Below are 11,733 nucleotides of genomic sequence, written 5' to 3'. Positions count from 1 at the left end.
CTACTTTTAGTGGACTTCTGCAAAAGAAAAAAAACACACACACACAGAAAAGAAGAGAGCCCAAATGTTAATGCAAAGCTCTGAGAGATGGTCAGAAATGCAGGTCAGAGGATATCGGTACACTTCCCCTTTTTTATGTATTTATGGCATGCCATTAAGTCCGGCTGTCTAGACAGGGAAATAACACCTTGTTTGCCTACAAACAAACCGCCAGCATTGGTGTCCAGCCCCCTATTTATTATTCACAATCTGCTGTGATGTCAAGGTCAAAGTGACTGCATAGTCATGGTCAAGGGTAAATCAGGAGACCCAGAACTTTCCACAAAATCCAGGAAGCAGACAAACAAAAACTTTAAGTGTGACGGCTTGGATTCTAATCAACAACCTCAGAAGATGTGAGAAGCTGGAAAAAGTGACCACAGTCCAACCAGCGAGTCGCCTATAGAGAAATTAAATTACAAAACACCAGCACGCCAACTATAATGTGGAGGGGACGGTTTCGGGAATAGCTACAACATTAGAACCATCAGGCGAAAATATTTAGGCCTCTGAAGTGAATTATTTTGACTAAAGTAAAAGAAAGAGGCCGTATCTATTTCCATTTACGTCTGACGTTTTAGACTAATATGCGTTATGTTTAATTCAGATTAAAACTGGAATTATAGACTTTACATAGACTAGTTTTAAGTATCTTAAATTCAACCACCTTCAGCTTTGATTATTCTCCGGACAGCCATGTTTAAATGTACATTTTCCACATTTTTCCTCTTTACACTTTCATAACGGAAGTAACCTAATATGCATATGAGACATTAGGGCCTTAATGTTTGGTAACATGGGCCGCATGTACCAAAAAACCTTTACGCACCGATCAGTACAAATCTGTAAATAGTAAGTATATATGCTGTGAACAAAACTATAGATACTGGATCCGCAATGCGCAATTGGCTGATTCTGGCGCTCAGTGTGTGTGTGTGTGTGTTTCAGAAACAGACAGAGCGCATGTACTTTTACTAATAATACATGTTTAGATTAATAAATAAGGAGTTCATGCTGGTGACAAACAAAAGCATCCTCAAGTTCATCGCAAAACTCACCTGTGCCTTTTACGCACTGAAACAGCAGGTTTAACTAAAATCCACATACGCGTCATGCGCTATAGTCGCAGACAACATTTACGCATGCAAAGGCTTTGCCATTTTAATTTACGCATGTAGGCTATTCTTAATATCTTAAGCACAATCAGTTATGACAGTGTAGGCAAATGCTTTAAATACACTGCATGGTGATGGGAAGGGAAAGTGCTCGTTTAACTCTCATAGCTTGCGGGTTATAATGTTCCTATTATTAGACCAACAATAACTAATTTGTACCTGTGGAATATGAAAAGGTCTGAAAATAATATTCTGTGGTCACCCTGTAAATGTTTCTGTGAGAGCTGACGCATAAAGCGCTTTTCACTGCCTTCCGGGCTGTTTGTGAAGATTCTGAAATTGAACTTGTGCCAAGTGACAGGTTAAATCTCTTTGGCATTCACTTTGATTAAAAATGCGCTCGGAGTTGGGGATGAGGGCGGGATAGATTTGGGCTGAGTTTCTCTCAACCGTCGAGTGTGTTTCTGTAAATGATCCATTTGAAACACCAGATCCTGCAGGTCTTATTAAAATATTTCTATCTGCAGTCAAAATCTGTCTAAATATACTGATTTATTTTGTATTTTTCTTGGTTTGCAAGTGTGAGGCACGCGCTCTGCTGCTCAATAACCATGCGTAATCGCTGTATCATCTCCTGCAGCCATTAACAAGACTCCAGGATGCCCAATAAGTCTTAATCAAGCACTTTGCAACATAAAATCCTCACTCGCCCATCCGCTGCTGATGTTATGGACTCAAGTTGAAGAGCAAAGAAGACAGCGGTTAGAGCTTCTGCTGCTTAATGACACCAGTGTAACTTGAAACGAAAGGAAATGCTGCAAGTAGGATGGGTTGATTGACTTGAATATTTAAGCATTTTCATAATCATCATTTATTTATGAAACACGTTACCAGTACGTAATTCAACACCACAATACAGTTCACATACTGCACGAAAGTAGAAATTACAGGCTTCGTACAAGGCGTGTGATCAGCTGCAATGCTACACTAACAAAGACAAAAAAAAAAAAATTAAAAACGATTGTGCATTTATGTGTAATACTCACTGACTTTTAATGGTTTACAATCATTCCAGTTGCATGACAGAATCCTTCACTGACAAAGGAAAACATACAAGTCTTGGGGTATTCCAGTTTACAGTTCCGCCATACTAGATAATATGAATTAAATAAAAAGGCATTGCACTATACAGATTAACAACACAGGAGCCTTTGTTTTACCAGGCTTAAGAGAACACTTCCCACACAGAGAAACATAGCTTTTGAAATTCTGAAGGAATATTTAAAAAAAAGAAATATTTCTTTCTCTCGAAAGTCCTCTTTGTGAGCTTTTTGTTGAAGTCTCAAGTTCAACTTGTCATTACCACAAATTATGTCCATGTGGCGATTATCTTTCTTAAATGACATCAAACCAGTCTCCTCTGTTTCGATCTGCTTGTTGTAAGTCTTAGAAATGTCATCAGTCCTTCTGAGATTTGGCTTGGAGAAAAAAAAAATGAAAAGAAAAACACGCAATACTTGTCTTTGAAATACAGATATCGTTTTAAATATTATATATTTATATATGTACATTCATATAAAACAAATGTGACGTGAATTTTCAACATTTTCACAGTTTGTAGAGCTTTATCTCTAACTTGAAAACAAGGGGGCATGGTGGCGTGGTCGATGGAAATGATGGAACTTAAATTAAAAAAGAAAAACCACTCTGCCAAAAATGTCCTTCAGCCACGGATTTTTGATGCAAGAGGTAAATATATGGCAAGATGTGTCGGAAGTTAAGAGTTGCAGTTTCAAGGAGGACGCTGATCTCATCAAGTGGTGTGCATGTGACTGCTCTTGGATTTACTGACAAATTTCTTCTCCTTGACTCGCCGGTTTTGGAACCAGATGGTGACTTGACGCTCTGAGAGGTTGGTGGCGGCCGAAATGCGCCTTCTCTTGTCTTTGGTGATGAACTTGCTGGCTGCATATTCTTTCTCCAGTTCCTTCAGCTGGATCTTGGTGTAAGGGACACGTTTTTTACGCCCGCGGCGGTAACTGCTGACCTCAGGCTGCAATGGCACAACATCTGTAGGGGTTAAAAAGGGAAAAATTGTAGGAAAATATTAGCGCAAATTAACACCGCAATGTGTTGACAAGACACACAATGACAAGACTGGTGTATTTCTGTATTTCTGATGCAAACTGAGACATGTTTAAATTTAATTACTGACCTAATGTGACAGAAAAAAAGAAGTTTCAAAATCGCTTCATTTTCAAGGTCAAAATCACACTCCAAGTGTGTGTGTGTGTGTGTGTGTGTGTGTGTGTGTGTGTGTGTGTGTGTGTAGGGATGGGGGGTTGAGGGATGGAGGGACACACTACAGAGAAAATGCATTGCAGTGAAGATCTCAGGTGTGCTGCACCTGACATGAAGGAACGCAAATATAAAATCGCCTAAGAGAGTCCGCTCATGTAAAATACACTCCGTTTGTGTCACACAGCGATAAGCCATCCGTTGTTTCTGCAAATGAACAATCACCATCAAGTTAAAGTCACTGCAATTGTGCATTGTTTTCAGTGGACGAGTGATCGATGTTTTTCCTTAAGCTGCATGTCGATACTTAATCTCCTGGTTGACCATCTACTTTACTACAACAAACCTCGTTAACGATATCTTGAATAAATCTCTCGATGTTTAATTGAACTGCGGGGTACCAGTGTGTAAGTATAAACTGCAATAAGCCTCAATATGGATGCATTACGCTGGTCAGTGCCTGATTAGAAAATAAAAAATCACGATCTGACACGATTACAATTGAAAACTTTAAGTTTTATATAAACATAAAGTTGCAATTTCAGTGAAAGGTGACAATTTATTCACACTTCCTAGAATTTCCTTTAAGAGTAAACATAATTTCTGAATCTTTTTTGTATCTTATTCGTTCAGGTAAGCAAAGATCTGGGATAACACCCTTTCGCCAAGGCTGAAGCTGAGTTAGGACAGCCAATGAGAAACATGACAGGACAAGTATGGCAATACCTTGAGAAATAGTGGCAAACTGTGAGACATGAAGCTTTTTGCCCCCATGTCATTTTACAGTCAGGGGTTGTGGATATTTCTCCACAGCTCGTGAGAATATGGCAAATGGATATTCAAACACTAGCTCCATGATATCTTTATTATTATTAAATATTTTGTGACAAGCAAATTTATGATACCTGAGCGGAGGTCACTGTTTTACTTGTTTTATTTTAAAGCAAAATAGTTTTGTGTGCCTGTGTGTCAATTTATGTTTGTGTGTATATGGTATGTCTGAAGACATGGACAGCGCGTTCCTGTGTTTTTGTGCATGTGTGCGCGCGCATTTGACTGCGTGCCCGTGCTTGCGTGGCTTGCTCCTGTGTATTTTCAACGTAAAAAAAAGGGGGCAGATGTCGCATGAGAGGTTCAGGCAAGGTCTGAGAAGTTTTCTATCTGGGAATTAAAATACCTACAGATTGCAAATAGATAATAAACCCTTGTGGTAAAAAGAAGCAGTCCAGTAAACACTCTGTAAACTGCATACTGGTCGGGCCCCTGCGTCCATGATCAGATATCTTGCATGTATGATGGTAAGTAAAGTAAAAAGGCGAGGCTGGATTATAATGTGAACTGGTCAGTGGTTGGGAAACATTTGTGAAACATGATGCTGAGGTCTGTGTGCAATGCAACTCTTGGATAACTGAATCCTGGTATATGCAGGGGGATGTGCACACATCGCAGGGCGCTGAGATTTATTGACACCATCCAAACACAGTAGGCTAGCTTCGTCACTATATTATCAAACAGGGGGCAAAGGTATGCACTGGTGTGGCTTCCTATTCTGCGTGACTGAAACTGGACATTCATCATATGACTCCGAGAAAAAAAAAACCACAAACTGTGGAAAGCAGATGCTCCGTTTCTGAATTTGTATTAACCATTAAAGGGCCATGCAAATATTCTTGAACTCAATTCTGATATTTACGCACACTTAAAGGAAAAATGTGTGGATTTCTTTAACGTCAAATTGAAGAATATCTCTGCTTAAAGTCTTTGAGTCTATGGAAAACATATGATAACTGAGAAAAGGCTTGACAGCTGTATGTTTATTTAGCACATTTTAGAGTTTCCCTGGACTTCTCTGTAACTTGATATTGGCTCTTTCACACAATAAAATTCATAAACTAAGTAATAACATCCCAGGAGAGTAAAGGTATCTGACTTCATTTAAATAGCTCTCTTAATGTGATAACACAGATATTAAAAGCCTACAAGCCGCTGGACTATCATGTGAATTACAATCTGAAGACAGCTTTGAAAAAGAAAACGAAACATGATTTTTACGTACCTGGAAAAGGTGATTTCCAAAGATGAGTTGACTGCGTTTGCTCTTTGGAGCAGTACACCTGCCCATCCCAGCCATTGGAGAGAGCCCAGTGCTGGTAGCCCTCCATGGGGATCAAGGCGTCGTGCCTCGGTTCGGGATGGGCACTGATACTGGGCACCACCGACACGTCGAGATATCCAGGAACAGCCTGATATGAGCTGGCGAAACTCGGGTAGAAGGCAAACTCTTTCGCCCTGGTAGACAGTTCTTCCGTGGGCAGCGCTGTGCTGGGCTCGGCATATTTCTCTGCGGGATGGTACGAGCAGGGCTTCTGCTGCAAGTTCACGTTGTGCGAATGAGATAATCTACAGCCGTAATATGGGTTTCCAAAGGGGTAACCGTAGCTCAAAGATGCACTGGATGATGTTTGAGGAGCCGGACACTGCCGGCCGGTGTCTGGAGAAGAAATATCCGAGTAGACGGAGCCCTGGTGGGTCGCTATGGTGCCAGAATGTCGTCCCAGCGCGGGGTGCGACATCAGGTCCCTGCAGTGGGTCGCAGGGCAATTACCGCTCAGTCCCTCCATTGTTTGGCTTTTATTCTGGTTGTTTTCATTCGGGCTTTTTTCATAAACGTACATCAAGGTGTCCGCCCAGCGTGGATGCAGAACCAGCGAAGTCGTCATATCAGGGGCTGCCGATGCTTTTTAAAAGTCGACTACTCCAAGACGGACACCTCATTTCCAACTACATTTTACACCAAGCGCATGCGCACACGAGACCCTCGTGTGTCCACTTCATTAAGAATCTGGCACGTGATACGCTAACAAGTCCTACGAGATTGGGCTTGTGAGTTGGGGCAGCGCAGCCCTTTAAAGACCCACTGCCTCACATGTCACAGTTTTTTCCTGCAGTACACCGAGTCATATCATTGGCTTAAATCACCGAGACCCACACCCTTAAAGGGGAGTTTGGATACTTTCAAGATTGGGGCAAACGAAAACAACCTGTGAATTTTGGCCGACTGCAGGACTGCCAAAGAATATAATAGCATATGATACATGTCACAGTTGATACAGTGAAAATAAAAAAACATAAAAATACAAATTAAATCTTTAAATCTTATCTCCTATATTGCTTGGCGCACTGGTGCGCAATCTTTATATTTCACTAAGTGAAAGCAACCTGATCCGGCTGAGGTTTAGTTTAATTAAATGTACTAATAAAAAGAATATGATTTAAATGTGGAAACCCTGGTCTGTAGTCAAATTGATGTCCACCACGTAAGAAAGTATTACGCATAAAAAAATATACTGTGCTGTCAGAGCAAATATGTCTCCGTCCAATCTTATCAACACTGCTTTTCTGAAGGACGCATTTCCTTTAAACCCGTATACAGCTGCCACTGGGTCACCTATTAACATGCTGAGATGAGATTCTGAGACTAGTTGTGGACTATTACTGTTCCTGCAGGGCGTAATAATGCGTAATTTACTATTAATGTTGCCTTTTAGAGGTTGATATTGTGGAGTCTAAATATAGCAGGACACAACTTGAGCATGGGGTGATACATTTTAATTAATGTATCGGTTGAAAAACTATTTGGTATCTAGAGGGTGTGTGTGCGTGTGTGGTTTGTTTGGCAGAACCAGGAGTTTTAGTTCTGGCAAAGTTGTGTTGAAGGAGTGTCGCTGCACCTCAGCATCAACAGCCACAGGACGAGGTGAGAGCTCAGGTAAGATACCGTCATTACAAATAACCTTTCACCACATACGGTGTATCTTTCATTTGAAGATATAATCATAGTAATCGTCTACAATTAATGGCAGCAAACATTAGTTTATAATAGTTTATATTTCCGCAATATGACTGCGCAAAGACGTGTTCAGTTGTATTCTCGATTAGGCTGAAACGCTTTTTAAGCCATAATGTGACCACTAAAATGACCATTAAACGAATTCATGTGATGATTCTGTTTCACTGAGCTATTCATTCACAACATAGAAGTGGCTGCTGACACTTCCAGGGAAAAAAAAAATAAGAACAAAGAGTCGCTTTCAGCCTGACTGTGTGCACAGACCTTATTCAATTAGACACCATGGTAGAAATGCGGACCATTTCCCCCCATGGACTCCTCTGTCACTATTTTACACGAATCATCCCTCAGATTTGAACAGGCCACTGGTATGGAGCTCTCTGCTAAATACAAAACCTCTTTTTAGTCCATTTCGTCACCAGGCCCTACAGCCACAACAGTTGAGGGAAATCCCTTTATTCCTCTCATCTTCAATACTTATGGGTTAATATTTAGAACTTAACTGTATTTTAGACTTTGAAATATTACCGATGGGATAGGCCCGCAAAGTGTCTATAAAGTAGACTTTTTGTGATGCCTATCCCATGAGTCACTCATAAAGCAGGCTACAAGCTGCCCTACAAAGGGTGCCTAGTTTATCAACATTTTTGCACTGCTGAGTTGTCTTGGGAATAATCAGGCCACCGTTGAGTATTTGTATACTACGGAAGCTAAACCCCCTGTCCTTCCTCGAGCAGAGACTATTCTTCTTTTGTCTCAAGGAAATTACAACTACGGAGGACTCATCCAAACGGCAGCTGCACGGAAGTCCAAGGTCAAGGTAAAAAAACGCAGACAAACAGGGTCGTAATCAGAGTCTAGACAGACAAGAATGAACTTCACACTAGAGTATGCATGCAAACTAGCTGTTATTTAGAGACCCTTACTCGAAAATATTTGCTGTGTGTGAACAGAAGAGGAACTCCAAATAATCCCTAGGTGTGTGTGTGTGTGTGTGTTTTTTTTTTCCTCCAAGGATCAGGAATTTGACAGCTTTTGCGCTGCAGGAAACCGGCTCCCTCCAAACTAACATTTTCCATGAAAATTCAGACTGCAGAAGATCACGCCTTTTTTTTTTAGTTTATGAATGATAGTGTGTTATTTTTAGTTAGGTGCATTTTGTTATCACTCAACCTAACTTTCAGATTACGCCCAAATGTGTGTGTGCTGTAATAGTTTCCCCCCGAGGGATACACGGATGATGTAGCGTTGGTCAAACAGGCGGCTAAGTCTCAGCGAAAAAAGTACACGATGAATTTAGAAGAAGAAAAAAAATACTATGACTTGATGATGTTACACTTTGTGTTGCAATAATCATAAATCACACGTCACAACTGTATCGAGTTATCTCCAGAACTGACACTGACATGATGGACGTTTTTTTTTTAGTTCTTATAATTAATGTTTTAGGAAAAAGAAAAAAACAACATAATAAAGATAAACCTCAAATAATGGGACCACTTGAGAATTAATAAATAAAGTGCTTTATCATCACTAACTTGCAAGAACTACTACCACTATTATATGGTAATGGTGACAGCAAATAAATGATTATCCTAATATTAAATATTTAAGCGTCTGGCGCATTTCCACTGCAGCAAAATGTGCAATGCAGCAGCAAGCCACTCTTACACCACAGTGACAATACTTCAGCCAGTATTTAACACACGCCCAGCACAAAACAATTCACAATGGATTAAAATATATATCAAACTTAGACTGTGAACGTTTAGTTGCGTTATCTAAACAGTGGGCAGGTTGGAGACACACAGGTGGATTCTTAAAGGATGAGGAATATGTTTTGTTTTGTTTTTTTTACATTACGCATGTTCAAATTTCATATTGCAGAGCTTTATATTTAGTGTTACACTAACTACCTATCGTCATATTTAAAAAGTAAATAATTTACACACGAATATACACTACTTAAGACACCTTATTGATATGAAAGTTGTTATTTTTCACCCACAATTCCCCCGAAACTTTAACTCTACGCGGCACAGATGCTATAATTTACCTTGGATATTACGCGTATGTGCATCTGTAATCTTACATTAAGTTACAAAATAAAATGGAATTAATTAGCTGGGTTTTAATTTCTATTTAGTCACCACAGAACGTGTCAAAATTCCTACAACTCGACCAGAAATATTTATCCATGAGCGAAAGTACAAATATTAATGCTCATGTGACTGTCAGCGTTATCTAAGCAAATTCCTGAGGCCAAATTCCAATACTGCCGGGTAAAATGCGAAATCTGTAACCATGCGTCACTGAAACAACGCAGGCTGCGTCATCACAGACTTAAAGGTGTTACACAAATATAAAACAAAAACTGGCGCAGGGTCCATTTTAGTGCACCTGAGGTGTTTAAAACTTGAAGGTGGTGGCTGGTTTTAAGTGCCATGCATACAGTTTGTGGAGGAACTTCACAGCATACTGCGCAATCAAATGCAAATATTTGTCCACTTGGTTTTTAAAAAAATATTTTCCTTAACAAGCATAAAATAATCTGCCAGGATGAGTGCGATATTTCATCTCAGCTGCGGTTTCACTTATTTCAGGAACTGTTAATTGAAACGACTATCAATATCTTGACAAGCAGCCATGATGTGCTGCTGTAAATATCTTGACAACCAGACATCATGTCCTTCCAGACAGGCCCCGTCAGACGGAGGGAGCCCGTCTAATGCGGACGTTTGTGGGGGAGGGGAGAGCATCCATCCCCATACAAATGCTGCCTACCTGCGGCTTCCGCTCTCAGGAACTGACTGCATGTGCACATGACTGATGCAATGGATCTTATGTACGCGGAATACGCCCTTATATACATGCAGTATATGTGCAGCGTGTGTTATTTCGATCCTGCAGCACTACAGGGCTGTAGCACACAATCAGTTACTTCAAAATCCCATATCTCTTATACACATGACTCAAAACACTCCAATGGAAACAAGTGAAATTACCACCATAGTCAGTATCTTTTGCCTTGAGCTAGGGGAAATCCCATTTCTGCAGTGCACTCCCTGCATCAAAATGACTCCGTGTCTCTCTCACATGTGTAGACCATCAATAAGTTAGACACCGAAAAGAAATGCCAGTAAAAAGCAACACTATTACTTGTCAAACATTATCTCACCGGTCTCGGGAATGATGCAAATCCTTGGGCATAAAAAGTCTTTGAAGAAGCGATGTAGCGATCCAAGAATGTGTTGACAGCTTGCAGGTAAGAGTCTGCGCCATGCATGCTGAAAATCAGGTTGCGTTTGTGTTTACGAGTTTCCAGCCAGCTTCTGGCTTAGCTTTGAGATAAAACCATTTTTTATAATCAAAGTAAACCAAGTGGTAAATTCATTTCACAGTGGACTGCCTCAACCAAAAATAACCAAACAGATTCGCACGTTTAAACAGCATAAAGGCCAATAGTCGTGGCGCATTTTCAAAATGAGGATTCGAGGATTTTTAGTAAATAAACATGTCAGACTCAGTGGAATAAACTTTGGACCCATTAAATGTCTGGACTAATTGAATGGACAAAATCTGACTGTAGTGCATGCATAAATCTCATAGTAAATCAAGACTGGAGCTCATTTGGAAGTTGCGCGTGTGTGACGCGCGCTCCTGGTCTGGCGCATCACATGTATTTTGCATTAAGGTTCATGTTAACGCAACATTTTCCTCTGCAAAATACTGAGTGTTTGCTTCGTACTGTTTTGTGTGTGTGTGTGTGTGTGTGTGTGTGTGTGTGTGTGTGTGTAAGTAAGTAAGTAAGTAAGTGGACTGTTGTTGCAGAACAATCCACTGTCATGAAAACATTCCTACAAAACTAAAACAACATTTCAATCTGGTGTTTTCCCGTTCAGCCTGGCTTTAATTTACGATCAAAAATGTTCATAATGGTATAAGCCAAGACCACTGGACTTCTGGGCCAACAGTCAGGACGCAGGAAGGGACGAGATTTTGTCAAGAAAATGCTCAACCGTGGTCCAAAATATGTAACTAGGGCAGTCCAGTGTTGTTGCGTGACAAACAGAATGAGATTTTTATAAGCGAGGAACATTTTAACTCAACCTAACTTGCGTAAATAACATACTATGGAGTATTCTGATTCCTATTTCAGCTCGCACCAAGATTCACACATTCCTAGTTGTCGCATTTCTCACAGGATCTTGCTGCATATACACATTTTAAAATGCAGGTCCGGCTTGCAACATGACTTCTATCAAACACTAACTACCGAGCCTTCAAGTTTTAAATCACAGATCTATTACAGCACTGTATAATCTGGTGTCACTGGGTGGGAGCCATGTTTGCTAAGCAAACCGAAATTATCTTAAGTATTCGTGAAACGACGTACAGTGAATAGAGGATACAAGTGTCGAGTTTAGGCCA

At 40.3% G+C, this 11,733-nt stretch overlaps 1 protein-coding gene across 1 annotated transcript; it reads right to left on the bottom strand.

The window, feature by feature from the left end:
- Positions 1-2,205: 2,205 nt before the first annotated feature.
- Positions 2,206-6,367, bottom strand: hoxc13a (homeobox C13a). The gene is made up of 2 exons (XM_049580879.1): positions 5,509-6,367; positions 2,206-3,224 (listed from the first exon to the last, which is right to left on the bottom strand). The coding sequence occupies exons 1-2, from the start codon at positions 6,170-6,172 to the stop codon at positions 2,968-2,970; spliced, it is 921 nt and encodes a 306-aa protein (XP_049436836.1). The 5' UTR covers positions 6,173-6,367; the 3' UTR covers positions 2,206-2,967.
- Between the last annotated feature and the right edge of the window lie 5,366 nt (positions 6,368-11,733).

Source organism: Epinephelus fuscoguttatus, linkage group LG7 (genome assembly GCF_011397635.1).
Source record: "Epinephelus fuscoguttatus linkage group LG7, E.fuscoguttatus.final_Chr_v1".
Lineage (NCBI taxonomy): Eukaryota > Metazoa > Chordata > Actinopteri > Perciformes > Serranidae > Epinephelus > Epinephelus fuscoguttatus.
This window is presented reverse-complemented; position numbering and strand designations above follow the sequence as displayed.